Source organism: Pezoporus occidentalis, unplaced genomic scaffold (assembly GCF_034315485.1).
Source record: "Pezoporus occidentalis ecotype Australia unplaced genomic scaffold, CSIRO_AGI_Poc_V1 ctg198, whole genome shotgun sequence".
Classification (NCBI taxonomy): Eukaryota; Metazoa; Chordata; class Aves; order Psittaciformes; family Psittacidae; genus Pezoporus; species Pezoporus occidentalis.
In genome coordinates, this window is record NW_026913833.1 from 236,252 (window position 1) to 255,230 (window position 18,979).

At 43.8% G+C, this 18,979-nt stretch overlaps 1 protein-coding gene across 12 annotated transcripts in view; it reads left to right on the forward strand.

Moving 5' to 3' along the window:
* NFIA (nuclear factor I A) overlaps positions 1 to 18,654 on the forward strand; it is a 249,792-nt gene extending 231,138 nt beyond the window's left edge. For all 12 annotated transcript variants that reach the window (XM_062617526.1, XM_062617522.1, XM_062617532.1 and 9 more), the window contains one exon: positions 11,024 to 18,654. In XM_062617526.1, the coding sequence (XP_062473510.1) occupies positions 11,024 to 11,041 (18 nt within the window). In that variant the 3' untranslated portion in view covers positions 11,042 to 18,654. The remainder of the gene's footprint in view (positions 1 to 11,023) is intronic.
* The last annotated feature ends 325 nt before the right edge of the window (positions 18,655 to 18,979 follow it).

Here is an 18,979-nt window from a genome sequence, read left to right on the forward strand (position 1 = left end):
CATTCAGGGGCTCATAAAAGCGAAGAGGCACCTTTTGATTTTGAGTTCAAGGTTTACAGTAGCAATTTTGTCTGTTTTCTCTGTTAGTATTAATTAAATTGAGATAGTTTAATTAGTATTACTAAATTTGATCATTAGTAGTAATTCATTCTGCCTGCCATACTGCACAAATATGATGAAGCAGAAATAACTAAATTGTTTAATTTCATCTCATTTAATGACTTTACACTCCACCAGGACTTTCACTGGCATCTCATAATATGTGTGAAAATCACTCCAAGCTAGGCCAAGACCCAGGCTCCCTTTAGCCAGCCATGTCTAATACGTCCCTCCTCATCCAAAGGCAGATCATGTGCTGTGAAGGCTTCTCCCATTTATCCATCAGGGAGCTGGCTACCTCCAATGTCTGGGGTGGCTTTTCCTTGCCCCAGTCACCCATCTCCTGGATCATTCCGACCCCAGTGGCCATTATGGACCTGAATGGGAGTCATCAACCACCACATCCCTGTCTGGGGACTCCCCATGGTGCAACGGGAGAAGTCCCATCATCAATCCCCATGCTGCACGCTCCAGGGGCTGAGGGTCCCCCGCCTTCTACCTTTCTTAGAGCAGTTTGTTCAGTTTAGCAAGGTGCAATGCATTTGGTAAAATGCAGACATTGAAAGTTCTTATGTTCAGGAGGGGTTTTTGTTCAGCTCAGTGCCCTCTTGGCTTTCTTTCAGGGGGGTTCACTGCTGAACTGATTCGTTATCACGTGGATGAGGCCCTTAGTAACCTGGTTTAGTGATGGACGTGGCAGTCCTGGGGTAACAGTTGGACTTGATGATCTTAAAGGTCTTTTCCAACCTGGTTGCAGTCTCCAAACTCCAACTTCTTCCTGCCCACTTCTGCAAATGTGCTGTTGTCTCGGGCCGGGAGTCCCCATCTCCCATTGTTGTCTTGGTCCCTCTGTCCATCTGCACCAGCCCAATTCCTCACCTGTGCATCCCAGCCTCCGCTGACCCATTCCCCCTTTTTTTTTGCCCTGCTTTATCAGGCCATGCGTGCTGCCTTGCTCTCCCACTGGAGCCATGGGGCTGCTCATTTGTTTGCTTCACCCAGAGACATCCCATGTGGGCAGAGACCCCACAGCTTAGGAGGGGATTTTGGAGGGAGCACTAGCTCTGCCCTCCAGTCCCCATTATTATCTCTGCTCACTTTCCTCTTGCACTGTGTACTCAGAACAGTCAAGAAAAGCAGCTAAAAACTACCTTTTGCACCCCAAACTCCTCAGAGAGGCAGAACCTCTGCAGGATCCCATCCCACTGGGACCCTTCAGCCCCGTGGGCCCCTCACATAGCTCCAGTCGCTCCATTGCTTCCCGTCAGCATGGGATGGGGAAGGAGAATCCCAGGGGTGAACCCCCGAGCGTGTGTGTACGTGTGTCTCCGTGCATGTGTGTGTGTGTGTGCTCAGGCTGTCTCGCTGCAAACGGAGCTTGGGAGGCCCTGGCTGGGGGTTGGTTTTCTTTGGATGACTTTCCCTGATTGTCTGAAGCAATAAAAGTAGAGAAACGTGGGGGGGGGAACGGTGGTTGCGGGGAGATTATTTTTGCAGTCCTGGTGCAGGCAAAACTCCTGAGGCTTCAGGGGAGTTTTGCTCACCCGAGGAGTGCAGGAACTGGCTTCAATTGAATAAAACTGGAAGTACAGTGCAGGGGACTGGGTAACAAGGAGTTCTGCAAAAGCAACAAAACCGGAAAGCACAATGAAGAATAGAGTGGGTTACGCCGCGGTGAAAGTATGTACTGGTTGTTATAACACCGTGCCTCCAGAATAAATTATGTCCCTTTAAAAAGTAATACTTTAACTGTGGAGCTATATAGAGACAATTAAGACGATATTGTTCTCCTCATTTCCCTCCTCCCCCTCCTCTCTGCAGTAGCTCTGTGGAAACTTTTAATGCTGCAGCTTGAAACTTGGGCCTCTGGGTCTAAAATGCCTGAGAAAGCACTGCGGGCTCTAACTGTAAAACATTCCTTCGGCGGGCCCTGGAAACAGGGAGCGCTGGCGCAGGCGAGGTTCAGAGGGATCACATGTAAATGAGGGCTGGCTGCAGGCTCCCGAGGAGCGTTTTACGCCGCTTAAACCTGAACTTGAACTTGCAAACGCGCTGCCGGAGCCCGGGACGGGCAGAGCGCGGCTGGGAGCCGGGGCTGCTGCCGGCCCCACGCACCCACCCACCCACCCACCGGCCCCGGGCACCCAACCGGCTTTGTGCCGTGTCCGGGGGCACAGGGGGACAAGGACAACGCAGGCACTGTCGGTTCGGGAGCTGTTCCCAAAGGGTTCACTCTTTCCCGAGCTAAATGCTGGGAAGTCCGTCCCGTCGCTGCAGTGCGTCTCCTATCCCTGTTTCCATGGGAGTTCCCAGCACGAAGTTATAAAGGGGTCCAAGTGCCAATACACACTTTATTGCATAAAAGGAAAGAAATAAGTGAGGTGTAGCATGAGAAATATTAAAGTGTTGCACTCGCTAGCAAATGGAACTGCTTCCAGCAGAGGAAAACACAGGGCTCTCTAAACAGCATAAAAGGCATAAAGTGCAGAACTTAAAAGCCCCTTCGCAGCATATTTACTTTTAAACAGCAATAATAGGTGTCCCTGACTGTGGCAGGGGGTTGGAACGGGATGAGCTTTAGGGTCTCTTCCAACCCAAATCATTCTTGATTCGATGTAAATTATGAGGTGGGCGAGAAAGTCATCTTTCTGCTGCTCCTTTGATAAAATACATCCTGCTGCTTTCTATTTCCCTTGCAAAAGGCAATGTTTGTACCATGGGAGCAAGAGAGATGCCGGTGCCCGTGAGTGTCACCCAGGTGTGGTGGCATAGGTGTCTCTCCCTTAACAGCCATACTTGTGGGTCATATTTTGGTCATTTCTGATTACTCCTGAGCAATTTTGGCTGTATTTATAGCAAAACTTTGAAAAGATGAATGGGCAAAAAAAAGCAGAAATCCTTGTTGGCACTAACTCAGGAACTATCTACAAAGATGTCCTTTCTGGAGCGAGATGTTATCTCAGGGTTTGTGTTAGGATCATTTTTATTCTACGACAGTGCATAAAGAGACCAGGACAGAGCAATGAGGTCTGGCATAGCTAAAATCCCTTCTGTGTCTGTGAGGTTATATAGTTTATCAAGGCAGAAACCACCACGGGCTTTGAAAAGTAAACAGCTGGCTTGGGTCTGTGTGCTGCGCTTCGGAGCTGTCTGCTGGCTTGAAACAGCAAGCCTGCAAGTTTAGGAGTGGGGCAAATACATATAGATTTTCCTTTAAACATGTCAAAAGGTTTTTGCATTCATTTGTTTTCTTAGCCCTTTTATTTGTTACAGTTTCCCTTTCTCTTTCACTTTGGTTTATTTTGCTTTTACAAATGACTTCGCTGACACCAGCAAGTCTACAAATAAATAATAATAAGGGGGGGGGGGGGGGGAAGTTTCTATCCCAGTCAGAAAACCTTATGGCAGCGACAAATATCAGAGAAAGCCATCGTCCCTCTCAAAGATTTCATCTCACCATCCACTTAATCCGCTTGCTGTACCTCAGATCTCAAGTAACTTTCATACTGTGGGCTCACTTTAATGGATAGAATCTATTTTTCATGAAAAAAGCAGGAAATAAGCTGTCTTTCGTACAAAGATTTACAAAATGTAATCATTGTTGAAATATTCTCTTTGAACTGCCTTGTCCGCAGGGGTGTCTGGCTCCCAATACCCCCGTTTCTTTAGAACACCCTTACAAGTTCTTCTGGTAGATCAGGTACACTGGTGGTTCTGGTCTTTGATGTCTTGAATGAATGAAAGAAAAGCATAATAAAAGAGAGCTGTTGATCAAGCATAAAATACTCTTTAAGCTGACAGAATGGCAGAGTTAACACATTCTAAGCTGCTTTTAGGTTTTTCCTTTTTTCCTCACATTTTCCTGTGCTTTGTGTACAGTGGGGGTTTTTATTTTTTGAAAAGTCTCTGATCTATGTAGTATGCCGTCCTCTAACAAAAACCAAAATGGGATTGTTTCTCTCTCTTTCTCCCTTTCTTTTTCCTCTCTTTCACTCCACTATCTTTGTTTTTTGTAAGCAGCAAGGGTTACGGTTTAACGGGGCTGCAGTGAGCTCGCAGCCTACCACGGAAGTTTAGAAGTTATTTTGCAGCTTTCAAAGTCAATTTACTAACAAATAAATGGACTTCTTCGCTTAACTGCTTAGAAAAGTGGAGGGAAACTGTACGTTCCCAAAGAAAAAGGAAGACCCTCTTGTCTGAAAGCAAAACTATAAACCGAAACAGGGACATAAAAATGACCTCATTGTGAGAGAACTTGCTTTTGGAGTCAGAGAAAAGGGAAAGTTTTCTTCCTGTACATCTCATTTAGATCTTAAGTTCCCATCCATTATTTATACATCATATTCAAAGTGCCAGCCTACTCTGCTTGCTGGATTACATTTCAAACATTTGCCATTGATAAGTCTTTGCTGTATTATATTCAGGCTAAATGTGAATATGTCATAGCGCAGTCAATCTTTAATCCACTGAGCTTCAGGTTCAGGCAGCAGGGGGTCCAGCGCTCAGAGCATTGCTTTATACTTAAGAAACATCTGGGGCCAGCTGGGACACTTTACTGGAACATTCAGATGTCTGCAACAACAGCAGGACTTACTGTATGAGTGTGTTTTCGTAGGTTTGGGAGGGTTTGGGGGTGACTTAGTTAAAAAACACTAGCTGTTCCCAGCTTGAGGTTTGAACCCAAGCAGAAATCTTGCCTGAAGTGACTTTGCTGGTCCCAGGAGAGAAGTGGTTTGGACTGCTATACATTTTTAATAGTCAGCAGGCAAAAGTCCGTATTACAAAATTATTGCACGTAATTTAATGCAGTTTGCCACAACTGGCATTCCCGCAAAAGCCATTGGATGCAGAGCTTCTGTGCACATCGCCTGGAGACTAGTGTCCCTCCTGGGATGGGTTTTATCTTCCTTGAGACAGTATAAATATGCTCGTGGTGGGGCGTGCGACTCTCCTGTGGTGGGATGTTGGACAAGCAGAAGATTCACTCACAGTTTTATGTCCCTTTGGGGATGACCAACATGCTACTTATGTCCCTTTCAGTATTTCATTGTAGAAAATATAATTACTTAATAATTAATCCCAGCTCTAAGAAAATAACTTCCATAGGCACAAAGGTGACCTTGTCTTCAGTATTCACCTCTTGCTTTACGCAGTAGGATCAAATTTCAGACCTGGAGAAACTAATAGAGAAGTTTCAATTCAGATGTAGGGAAGACCAAAGGCAGTTGATTTATCTGCAGGAGCCCTCCAGCCGGTCACACCAGAAGCCAAATTGCCACTGCTTTCACTCACCCTGGCTGCCCTTTTGAAATGGCATTAAAGCCCCAGTTTTGGTCTCTTGCTTTCCAACCGTGTACCATGGGGAAGAGCCATCACAGGACCTTTCACAAGGTAGAATCACAGAATCATGAGATCAGTGAGGTTGGAGAAGACCCTTAAGATGATCAAGTCCAACCGTTACCCCAGGAATGCCAAGTCCAGAGCTAACCATGTCACTAAGGTGATGTCTAAAGGAGCACTTTCCTGCCTAGCTGTTTACATCCTCTTTTTCTCTTCGCAACCACGAAGACTCTTTACCCCAATTTACCTTCCTGGGGTTAATGTCTTTGATTGCCTCGAAGTTCTTGAGGTGACTGAAATTCACCCCCAAACAAAAGAACTCAACTGATGAATCCTCCTCGCAGGTGCCCTATGGCTGTGGCTCTGGTTCAACTCAAACAGCCGCTTTGCCGGCGAGCTCTAAAGCTGCAAGTTTCCTCTTTATTTAGGCTCTTATCAAAGGTGAATTTTCCCGCCCGGGCCCGTGCAGCAATAGCTTCCTGCGAGTGCAGCCGTGCCCCAGGCAGCAACGGCCACAGCCGCGTTTGAAGTCCCAATGGCACCGACCCATCCCGCCGCCAGGCAGACGAACCAGGCTGAAACCTAAAGAAAAGGGCTAGCACAGACCAGGTCTTAGCCCCAAGTGGATTAGGTGAAGCTAAGGCTCCTGTGTGTGGAGTTTGTCAGAGTTTCAAACGTGTGAATGTCCTTAAATAACCTACGTCGCCCGGAGAAATAAGCCAACTGTCACACCCAGTTCTGGATTCCACATTAACAACCTCCTTCCGCAGCATTAAACTTTGCCCTTGAGGACTTTTGTTTAACTTTTTAATTTGAAAAACAGATAGGGGCTGCTTTATAACCCGCACTTTTTTGTGCGCGCTGAAAGGCCTCATTGTTAGGGCAGGAGATGTGCAGGTAGGAGTGAGTTGAACAAGTTTGCATTAGATTGTCTTGTGGGTTGCAAACACGTGAGCGGTGCTCACGGGGAGGCCTGGGAGCCGGCGGTGAAACCCGTCGCGCAGGAAGGCTGGTTTAAGAAGATTTTAATAAACAATGGGCCCGTTTCTGGGCTCCCGACACAGGCAGAAACTGCTACCGGAGTCAATGAGGCACTTTCAGCTTTTCTCCCTTTAAATATCCTGACTCACGGAGTGTTCCCTTGCTGTTCTTCCTGTACAAAGACCTCGATTGTCAGAAGTGGCTTGAGGATTTCTGTGTGTCTCTGCTATCTCCAGAAGAGCATAAGAAACAAATAGACTTTGGGCTATCAAAGAAACATAATTGCCATTTCAGACTTCCTATTTAGGATTCAGTCAAGTAGATATTGTTTATGGTTCATAAAACCTCACTACTGTGAGGATTCTCAGATAGTGGCAGTGCAGAGTTTCAACTTTCATGGTGCTGTAAATTGGGGGGGGGGGTGGACAGAAGTGTGATAATACTCCTCTGAGAACAGTAAAATAGAGCTCTGCAATGGTTAAATGGAATTTTATAAGCACATTCAGTGTGGAACTGTTTTGCATTACATGAGTTGAATACCTTAGAGATGACACACATCTGCAGGCACTTTATTAAATCCTTAGTCAGCACTTTTCAACCTGATGAGATTACTTCTTCATTTGACTGGAGAAAGGGAAGCAAAGATCTTGTACCGGACTGCAGAATTCTTTCTGATGTTTCACCTTGAGTGCTGGGGAAGGACAGAGAGGTGCTCGGCAGGACAATACAGACCCATAGTGGTACCAACAACTGTGTGGCAGCAATTTTGCTGAGTAGGACCTTTAGCTCTGCTGGCTTCATTTAGCTCTAAATTCACTGGGAGAATAGTAAAGTAAATACAGGGGCAAAGTAAATAGAAGGGAAATAAAATACTGGCTCTCTTATGAAAAAGCGTGGAGATGGTATCATCCTGACTGTATTTTGATAGTGTACATGAGTTAAATGGAGATTTTAAATTAAGAAAGGCAATACTGCATTCTCCATCTGGGTGCCGGTGGATAGGTTACAGGACATGAAGGGATAAAATGGGTAAGGTGGTTAGACCTGAGAGCACAGCACTCTAAAAGAAGGCATAAAATACTTCAGCCATGCAAAAGTAGGGATCCAGGCTGCTTTTTTCCCCCCTAAGCCACCTAATTGTGCAAAAACCCTTTGACAGATTCCAACTATCAGGGCTCCAAATGCATAATACGCTTCCTATACATTTTCATTTGAGGTCTCCTGCCCCAGCACAGAGAAGTTTCACAGGTGCTTCAGGAGAACAATAGTGCCCTTCAGACCTAATCCGGCAAGACTTAGACGTGTATAGGAGGCTTGAGGGGGATATGAGATCTTAATATTAAAATGATTAGCAGAAAAGGAGGATCACCCTGAGTGTGCGTTTGGGTAGTAAGATGCACTGAATGAAACTGGTGCCCCAAGAGCGGTGCTGGTGGGATCTGATGGGTAAATGTGCTCTCTTGCCTTGCTGTTCTGCTGCCTCAGCCCTTCAAACATCCCATCCAAGAGGGGCTGTAGGAGCAGAGGAAGTGGGATGCAGCTGTTTGAGAGGTGCTCGCAGTTGGGATCCTATAGAAGCATCTTTCTAGTGGAGGCCATACGGAGATGCGGCACGGGAGTTTCAAAACCAGCCGTGTGCTTTGGGTTGCTCCTGGAAGGGTTAATTAAGTTTTTCATTGGTATTAAGGCCGAGCAGTGTCTGCAGGAGTCATATTGACACCCTAGTGCATGGTAACTCTACTCCTTTATTGACATGTTGCTAGTCAGGAGCACAATAGCACTCTGTGTCTGCAAATCATTGCTAAAATCATCTCAAGGAAAGAGAAGGGGAAAAAAAAAAAGAGAGAGAAAGAGAAAAGTTTGAAAGCCCAGCACTAGACAAAGGCCCCAGAGCTGCACTGCGCCGCCGAAAACTCTGGAGTCAGCAACTTCTATTGATTAAAAACTAACCTTTAAAGTAACTCGCAGAGTGTGTGGTTAGCATTTAAATTTAAACATGTCATGAGTTGATTTGTGTTACTGAATACCAACTCCGAAGGAGTTACATTCACATCAGATTTTTTTTCTTTTTCTAATTCCCTTAAGCAGCTAAAGTATTTCATGAAATGTCAATAGGGCAGGGGGGAAAAAAAAAGGTGTTTTGGAGGGAGGGGACTCGCACCCAGCCTTGCCGTTTTCTTTTCCCATGCAAATAGTCACCCCAAAAAGAAAAGTGTGGGGAGCGACACACAATAATTAGACCTTTGTCTAACTTTCCCAAGTGCCAGAGAAAGACAGATTAATTAAATATACAACAGTGTTGGTTTTTGGAGTGGGGGTCTCTCTTGCTGTGGAGGTCATAAATTAGGCAGAATAAATACTTCAATGTGTTTGCAGCGGGGCTGCTACGTCAGAGCGGCTGGCGGGCGGTGGGAGGGCGCAGCGCGGCTCTTGCTAATGACAGTCACGTCTGGGGCTGTCTGGTTGCCCCTAGCAACGAGACATGATGTAACACCAGGATGAACTTGAACTTGGGGGACTTGAAAAGGGAACAATAGACCAGAGCAATCAATAAAGCCTATTTCAGTGAAGGATTACAGAGCCGCTCTGGGGTAACCTTGTCTGCAAGGCGCAGGCTGAATAGCAAGATGCGTGAAGGAGCGCGGTGCCGCGGGGGGACGGACGGACGGGCGCGCGGACGGGCGGCGGGGCGCAACCGTGGCTTGCTCGCTTTCTGCCTTCTTTTTTTTTCCCCCCTCCCCTGTTTCCTTCTTTTTTTTTTTTTTTTTTAACAAGAAAAATCTGCTTTTGAAGCAAAAAGAGGAGTGGCGAGGCCAGGGCTGCTCCCGCCATCCCGGCCGGTGGTGGGCCATGTGGCGGTGGGAGCCAATTGGACATCTGCAATCTAGATTCCGACCATCGGCTCTGAATTTTTAACCCCTCTACTCCCCGCTGGGGAACTTCCACAGTTCCCAGCCTGGCCAAAGGCTTTCACGCTCAAATGACAAGCGTTAAGGGACGACCCTGCAAAGTTGGGAAGAGTTTGCAGCACGCGGTGGTCGGAGGTGCCTCCGGCACGGCCCGCGCTCCGCTTCCCTGCGCCCGCCTAAAATCCATCGGGCCCTGAAATCAGGGAGGGGAACGGGACTTGGCACCGCTTCACAAATCCTGCCAGAAACTTTTCTCTGTTTATGAGCTTTACATATGAGAACTATTTGGTTTAATTGCAGCCTGCGTAAGTCTAAATATAAAATCTGTAGGCAATAGATGGGGCCGATATGGGACCGGTGTGTTTGTGTTCAGAAGGGTGAGCAGAGGAAGAGTTAGTTAATGAGGTGTATTGGAAGCAGGACAACTTCTCCGATCGTGCTATTTATTTTACTGGTTCCTACCTCCATGGCAAGACCACATAATCTCCAAGTCCCACATGAAACTTGCCTCAGAGTCTTCTGTAAATGTTCATAAATCCTCCCCGGGTTGATTGTGCTATCAATCATGTCAGACGCTGAAAAGGAACGGAGGAAAAAGTTGGTAAAACTCGTCGTCAGTTCATACATGCGCACGTATGCACCTCATATATTACAGGAGCCAGAGTCCAAACGTGGGGTATCAGCAACAGCTCTTTAATACCTGAATCTTTCTTGTTGTATTACTTTACTTCAGGCTAAATAGTTGCCGCTTGTTGGTGTATTCCCACAGCAATATGTCATTGCCAAGTAGCATCCCCCTGCGCCTTCGATCCCAGGGCCTAACACTGCTCTTATTCATCCCGGGTTCAGGTTGGCCTGACCTCGCCGGGGCCGAGCTGGGTCTCCCCGGTGCGGTGGCACTGCCCCGACTCCAGCAGAGCCCACTCCAGCTTCCCGACAGTGTTTATTTTCCTATCAAGAAGCGAAATTGCTTTCTGTGCTCTGGGCATCTGCACGGTTGGGTTAAGGACGGTATTGTTGCGGAGCTGAATTCCCAGGGAATTCCCTCCCTTTAGGGGTAGGAAGGAGGGAAAAAAAGTTTTCCCAAAGAAAAGCTATTCGTTGAGGTCCACGTTTTGTTTTGAAACACAAGTATGGCCAGAGATACGGGACATTTTCCCTGATCCACTTCCCCCCGGATTTGCTTTATCCTGGCTTTTCTCTAGCGATCCACATTTCTCCTAAGAAAACAGCCCTGTTGTTGAATTTCTGTGCATCTGTTCCAGCGAGACAGTTGAAGCAGGGCAGTATAAAGCAACAGATGCTTATGCTGGCACATGCCTAAATACCCAAGAAAACCCCGACTGCAGGGTGATAAATGGCACAGGGAGGCGAATGTGCGTTGCCTTTTCAGGGGATTAGACAAAAGTGAACTGGAGGGATCTTCAAGCCATCATCTATTAAAAAGATTGATAACTTGTAACGTGACATGACCCCCACGTTCATCTGTAGCTATGTCCAGTGACTGTCAGCGAGAAAAAAAAATGTAATATATTGATTTGTACAGTATTTTTAATTAAGCTTTGTAATTAGGTCGATTCGTCACGGTCTCAATTAGCCCCCCTCTTGGTGGAGGAGGCCAGCATGCCCAGAGCCCTTTGGGAAGCAGCAAAAACGGGCATTGAGGCTGATGCTTCTCCCATTCTCTTTTGCAGTCCTGGTACCTGGGATAAAAGTCTCCGCTTCCCACCACCCACCGGACAGACCACCAGACCCCTTCCCACCTCTGTAACACGGAAGCAGCAGCAACGCAGCGCAGCGACTTCACATCGGCGGAAGGGGAGGCGAGCAGACACCGACAGCAAACTAGTACATGGAAATGGCAAACGTTATGGTTGAATGGCAAAGGCCGTAACTTTTTCGAGATTTTAATTTTTTTTTTCTTTTTTTTTTTTTTTTTAGACAACTTTAGGACTGTTGTAATTTCTCCTCTGGTGCTGGAAATGGTTGGGCTTCATAACTTTTGAAGTGTTTCATTGGTAGTGTAAGCGTTAGGTGACACTGAGTAGAACTAGCCTCTGCTGCTGCTTACCAACTCGCTGTTGTAACACACTTTCCATATGGAGCCTAACTGTTTTACAGTATCCTCATCGATTTTTTCCCATCCAAGGTGTGAGACTTCTATGAGAAATCATGAAACACACTTAAACTATAACTTTTGTAGTAGCTGAATTCTGCAATATATAACTTACCGGACAGACATAGAGCATGTTTTTTCTGTAACATATCAGAAAAAAAAAAGAAAAAATTGCAGGTTTTCTTTTTTTTTTTTCTTTTGGTTGGGGTTTCTTTTTTATTTACAGTCAGCACTTAGAGACGTAACATGAACCATCAGAGCATTGTCAACGATGTTTTTTTTCCACTCGATTGCAGAGCGATTTAAAACCATCGAACTACTACTCTTCACTTCGAAAAAAAAAAGAAAAAAAGAAAAAAAAAGAAAAAAAGTTTGAAATGCTGCACTTACATTGAAAAAAAAAGAAAAACATTTTTTCAACAATTTTCAACAATTACACAAAAATTCACGCAGAAAAGGGGAAGTTGGTCTGTTTTGACAGAAACTGACAGGAATCAATCAAAACAATCGAATTTTGAATTGAGTAAAGTGCAATTTCATTGGATAGCTAAATATCTTTGTAAGATAGAGATTGTTGAAAATTCTATTTTTGTTTTCCAAGTCCTTCCACCCCAGGACTCTAAATTATTGGGGTAAAAAACAGCCTTGCAAGAAAAAGGGGAGCTATTTTTGCTTTTTATGTTTTTTATTGTTGAACTTGTATCCCTTTAAAACTGAAGGAAAATCTAAAAAAAAAAAAATACAAAAAAAATACAAATCTAATGGTGCTTTTACCACAATATGTTAACTACATTAAATGCTAATTAATCATTTTCTGTTATCAAAGCACATAACTAAAATGAAATCATAATCTCTGTTAATTTTATAAGCTAAAAGTCACTATAATGGATTATGCCAATTCTGACAAATTTTACGTGTTTCCGGCAATATAGGGTTTATCAGTTCTCAAACACCTTGGGAATAAGAGAGAACGGTCCAGAAAGTAAAACACCTTCGTGTCCCTGAACTGGTACATTTTCTGGACTGTGAAGAGAACATTAACAGAAGCGAATGATGCTGATCTTACAACTTATGCCAGTTCAAAAGCAAGGGCACTTGCTGAAGAAGAGAGAGAAAAAAATAAAAACAAGAGAAAAAAGAGAGACAAAAAAGAAACAAACACACAAAAAAAGAGAAGTTTGGACCCCAAACGTCCTGTATCTTATGTACAAAAAAAAGGAAAAAAAAAGAAAAAAAAAAAAAAGAGTGCAAGTGATTTTTTCTATCAGACAGCGGAGCACCCCTTTGCTTCACATGCAACTTTAAGAAGGTTTCCTATACTATACATATATATACGTTCTGGTTGGCGAGTCCAGCTAATCAGAGAAAGTCTCTGCATGTTCTAGTGTTAGTAACTAATTTTTATATAGTTAATGTAGGGTAAAGTAGAGTGCATTAAGACACAATATTGTAATCCCTATTCCAGGCACTTGCCTTTAAACTATGTTTGTTCGACCCTTCAGAAGGGTTTCTACTACTGTCCTATACAATCAAGTAACTGAAATTCTTGGGAAGACACTTTGCTCCTCATCTTTTCCCTGAAACAATGTTTTGTTTTTGTTTTTTTTTGTTTTCTTAATTTGCACGAAACGAGATGAAAAAAAAAAGAAAAAAAAAAATTCCATATCAATGTGCCTTGCCCTGGATAGCGATTATTTGTGGAATTGTTGCACATGTTCCTATATTGAAAGGGGGTTTTTCCCTAGTCAAGCATTTGGAGACACTTTTTGTAAATGTGACTTTTATGTCAGCCATTGTCAGTTCCAACATCTAGAATTAAATAGGATGTTAGTTGTTCCGCAGATAGGAGTAGTGTTGATTGTCCTGTATGGTCAGTGGCAGTGCTATTCTGAGATCTGTAGATGCTAGATTATCAGTATTTTTGGATGTTGCTGCATTTTACATTTTATTTGGAGTCTTCCTTTGTTTTCGTTTTGTTTTCTCCCAGATATATGAAAATATGCAATACCTGCTTATATCATGTAGAAAAGCTTAGCGATTATTAATTTTTCTTTTTCCTTTTTTTTTTTTTTTGGGTTTTTCCGTTTTTTTTTCTTTTTTCTTTTTCCTTTTTCCTTTTTTCTTTTCTCTTATTTTTTTTTTTTGGTTTTTGTTTTATTTGACCAAAGTTGGTGCTGCACTTGACGCAGTGTGTTTTAGGTGTTTGTCTTTGTACTTTTGTGATTTTGAATGCACATGCAGGAAGGGCTCTTCTTAGAGAAGCAGTCAAACTGTGAAGCACTAAGCTGAACCCTGCTTCAAGCAATTTTTGTTTTACAACTGTTCCTTTCACAAGCAAGCCTTAAAAAAAAACAAAAAAAAACACAAAAAAAAATACAACAAAAAAAAACAACTTCCTTTTTCTTCAGATTCCCACACCCATTTTTATTAGCAGACTGCAATCAATCCACATTCAATAAAAGTATATAATGCCCATTTTTATATGCACGTTTTTAAACTTCCAAGTTCTGAAAATTGTTTACTGGTTATTCTCTATTTAAGGAAAAAAATAAAATGTTTTGGATTTTCATATGTGTCTGATAAGTGGTTGAGTAGTCATTTTGCTCTATTGTATTGTGTGATTGTTAGTATATGGTATCACATCCTCTAGCCAGCATCCTTTGCCTTCCCTATAGCACTTAGCTGGGCATTACTTTATTAAGACATATGTGCACTAAAAAAAAAATAGCAGCTTTCAGTGCTTCACAGTGAAGGGAAAAAAGCCTAGACAAACATTTTGTCAGAACCTTGCTATGAGACAAGGTATTACCAGTAAATTGGTTGTATATACAATAAAATTGCACCCTTTTTTAAACAAAACAAACTAAGCAATAGTTTGGGCAGTTAGTTGTTTTTAGTGAGCATGTTGTAGTCATGGCTGCAAAGAGAGAGAATTAAACTGCCCACTCAGAAGATATGTAATTTGTATGTTGTATAGTTTTATTGATTACACTGATTTATTCTACCCTATTTTATAATGCAGGACTTTTGTAATGTTGTTTAAATGAGGAAAAATTTCTGTCAAAATTAGCTTAGTGGAATTTCTGATTGTTCGTTATAAAGGCAGCGTTCATAGAATTGCTTTTTTTTTGGTTTTTTCTTTTTTCTTTTGGTTTTTCTCTTTTTTTTTTCTTTTCTTTTTTCTTTTTTCTTTTTTTCTTTTTTTCCTTTGGGAACTGGATTTAAGTTAAAAACTTTCCCGTTTCCTTTTTTTGTATGTATTTAAATACAGTTATTTTTCTTCTCTCAATGGTATAGCATATTCCTATGCTTGAGAAGTATAGGCTACTGAAGAACCATTGTAAATGGACATTACAGGTATGCTGTATTTTTGAAGGTATTTTGTCATATTGAGTTTGATGACGCTAAAGTTAGGGAACTCTGAGCAGAATTGTGAGAAAAAGAAGAAAAAAATGTTTTAAAGGCTTTAAAACATGAGGTAGGCGGTCAAGGGTGTAAACCAACAGGGGTTGTAAAGTATTACACACTAAAGGACGTTTTTCCTTCACCTTAACTCTCCCGCAGGAAAGCCGGCAGCTCCGTTCTGTGCAGGTGTAGAGAACAAACAGTGTTTTCCCCTCCGAGCCAGGCAGGGAGCGGGGAGCCGAGCCCAGGGACCCAGCTTGGGGTGCGCAGGCAGGAGCCGGGCCGCGGCCGGAGCCCCCGGCTCCGCGTCACGTCCCCACCCCGCTGCCCTCCCAGTCGCTCCCTTTTGGAGTCCCGAGAACAAGTTCTGTTCCCTCTCTCCCCCCTCCCCATCTCCTTCTCTCCGCAACCCGTCAGACGCACAAATACTCTGACCTGCATCCACCCCCCCACCCATCCAAATTGAAAGCCCTAGCGATGGCTTAGAGCGAATTGACTTCTTCTCAAGTTAATTCCTTCCTTTTTTTTCCTCTTTTTTTTCCTTTTCCTTGGAGCGAGGGCACTTGCTTTCATCATGCCGCACACCCCAGCGATGCCATTAGTATTTATTCTTCTTCCTTCATCAGAAAAGAAACTTTGGGGCTTCGAGTTTAGGCAGCCATGGTACACTTTGTCTCTGTTGCTTGTTCCCCCTCCCCTTAAGGTCGAAGGGGAAACGAAACACCGAGTTTTCTCAACTCCACAGTATTCAGTCAGCCCACAGGAATATGCAAAATCCCTCTAACATTTTGTTTTTCTTTCTCTAGTTCTCTTTGTTCCGTATATTTGCAGCTTTGTAGTAACAGTGTTATGAAATACTTACTGTACAAAAAGACAGGAAAACCCAGATGCATAGCCTAAAACAGGTTTTTTTTTCCTTGTGGTGAATTCTTTTCTTTTTTTTTTTTTTTTTTCTAAAGAATGTCAGTTAATATTGTACTTTGCATTGTGTCTCTGGAAATATCTTTTTTTTCTTGGGGGGGGGGGTGTTTTGTTTTCCTTTTGGTAGAAGGCCTCCATCGAACAAAATTAAAACCATAACCGGCATGACAATGTAAGGAGAGCTTCAATGGCACCTAAACAAGAAATAAATACCAAACCCAACCTCATGAGGTCTGTCAGAGGCAGGTCTTGTGAAGTTACCACTGCCTGCTAGGCAGGATTGTCATTAAATCAAGCTTACAATGCCAATTTTGTCTCGAAGTCAATGCATGTGTTACTGTTTGACAGTAAACCCAGCTATGCCATCATCAAGTCCAAGGCTGCGCAATAGTCTAATTAGTATCGAGTACATTTTCCTTTTATTTTTTCCAATAAAAAAGCAGTGGGATGAAAATTGCTTTGATATATAGCAGGTAACATTGAAGCTATTCCATAGCACTTAACTGTAGTGAATACTGTGTCACCAATTCTGAAATCAATTTAATGTTTAATGCAAATCCATTACATGGTGCTATTACAGGCTGGCAAAATGATTTACAAAAATGTGACAACTTGGGCTCAATTCACTCTGCTTTCCAACAATGTAAATGCATAGCAGTGTTTATCTGCATGAAAACTATGCACTAATCTATCTGAAAAAGAAAAAAAAATGAATATATCAACTTTGGTATCTACTTTCCGTTTACTTCGATCCTTGCCTTTTCGGTCATTGTTATAATGCCAGCTTTAGGACAGAAAGAGTTATAAGAAAACCAGCATAATACCTGATATATTAAAATGTAGTGCCTGTGAAATCTGTATTATATTGCTCTTCTGAAGTAAGATTTTTTCTACACCGGTAGCCTTCGCTGTCTGTCAGAACCTTCTGATATAGGTGATGTAAAATAACCGTACAATATTAATGCATGCTATTCCATAATGCTTAGTAGCTGTATGAATATTACTCAAAGTTATGTTAGTCTTTTTTTCTGACTTGGTTCTTGTCAGATAGGTTTAAAGATATTTCACTGAGAACGCAAAATTCTGTCTTCTCTTGATTTGGGGTGTTTTCAGTATTTTGGAGGTATACATTTACTTAAATTCAGTATTACTTGTGTTTTGGGTTTTTTTTCTTTTTTTTTCCTTTTTTTTTTTTTATTCTTTCTTTTTTTTTTTCCCCCTTTTTTGTTATTTTTGTGGTCAGTTTTGATTTCTCCTCGAGGGCAGGACATGGTGTTTGAGACCACAAATCCGTGCCTGGTAAGGTCTTTTCGTCTCGAAAAGCTACCCTAAGAATTCAGAGAGCTTGCTCTGACCAACAGCCGCACACAGTTCAAGTGGAAGGGACAGTCCTTTCTCAAACCCACCCCCGAGGCTGAGCTCACGTTGCGAGAGGTTTCTGAATGGGCAGCACTGAACCAGGTACCCATGCTTGACCCTTCTTCACACCAGACTTCCTCATATAGAAAGAATTAAAACAAACACACACACACAAAAAAAAAATCACAAAAAAATAATAAAAAAAAAACTTTTAAAAAAAAAAAACTTAAAAAAAAAAGAAAAAAAAGAAAAAAAAAACCTCATGTGGTTGTTTAGTTTCATGCACAGTTGCAATATTTTTTCTTCAGACAAACTCTGTACAAACTTTGGGCCCGATTCATAAAAGCTCCGTTGCTATTAACACGGGAGGCTGGTGGCTTTTCTCCGCCGAGCGGCCGGCAGCTTCCTCCCTTCGGGCTGTCCCGCTGGCATTCCTCGCCCTCCCCTTCCCCTCTCCGCCTCCCCTAACCCCAACGGAGAACAGGAATGGCCGGGAAGGGGCTGTGCAGGAGGCGAGGCAGCGCAGGGCCGTGCTCCGACACCCCAGAGGCGCAGGCTGGCAGGAGGAAGGGGGGCACAGGATGGCTCCGTGCCGGTGCAGGGCTCAGTGACACCCTGGGACGAGGCTGCTGGGTTACTCCACCTTGTCCCTAGCAGACAAACCGCGCTTGGTCGCTACCTCTGAGCTCTAGGGAAAACCTTCGGGAAGCGAGCGCTGGGACACGGTGTGAACCTTTGTACTTCGTTGGGGTTTTTAGGGAAGGCTGTTTTCCACTTAGCGAATCCTCTGCGCTCGAGCATGAACAAAAACAATTGTGTTGGGCGACATCCCCAAACACACACAAACACCCACCCCCACCCCCTTCCTTTTATCTGCATCCACAAATTAATAAGAGGGGAAATACAAACCAAACGAGAAGATGAGGCTCTAGGACAAGAGCATGGTAGGAAGAGAGCGCCCGGCCCGGCATCACCGCTTGTGCTTGTTGCCGGCGCCTGGCTGCTGCCTTGGGGGGAAAGCTCTGGGAAATTCTTTGCTTTGGAAATACAATCAAGGAGAAAGCTGGGTTTTGGCCAAGCCCTGACCTGGCCCTGCCTGGGACCGGCCCCGCCAAGTCCCCGAGCCTCAATTGGGAATTCGGGGCGCTAAAATTTCCACCGGCCGCGTGAAAGATCCGCTGCAAATTCACTTGACACCCGTGTTAATACCATGTCGTGTTCATTTCTATTTTATGAGTCAGGCCCCTCGTGCCTCTAGTATCCTTGTATTGACTCTCATAGCTACCATTTTAGTTTTACTGTGTTCTGTGAAAAAAGAAAAATTGTAATTGGTTGAGAATCACTGTGGGCATCCATTCTTATTCAACTAAGTCTCCGCAGGTTTTTTGAGCTGGTGTGGATTAGTTTAACTCTTGTATTCAACCATTAGTGCTACCACCTTCTCACATTACAATACAATTACTGGAAGCAAGTACTGCATTTCCTATGCAACAAAAAAGGAAAATAAAAAATTGCTAATGCTAACGGGCTGTGTTGTTCTTTACTGGCACCCGGGCGCTGCAGGGCTGCGGACATCGCTGCTGGGCATGGCACCGGCAGCTCGGGTACCGGCCTCCGGCCTGGGCAGGTTTGGGGGCTCCCAGGCAGTAGCTTCAGCCCTGATCAAGGGGATATTTGGTTAAATTGAGCCACAGTCATCACCCTGCTCCGCTTTATAGAATCCCGGCCTGATTTGGGTTGGGAGGGAGCTTAAAGCTCATCCAGCTCCAACCCCTGCCACGGGCAGGGACACCTTCCACTAGAGCAGCTTGCTCCAAGCCCCTGTGTCCAACCTGCCCTTGAACACTGC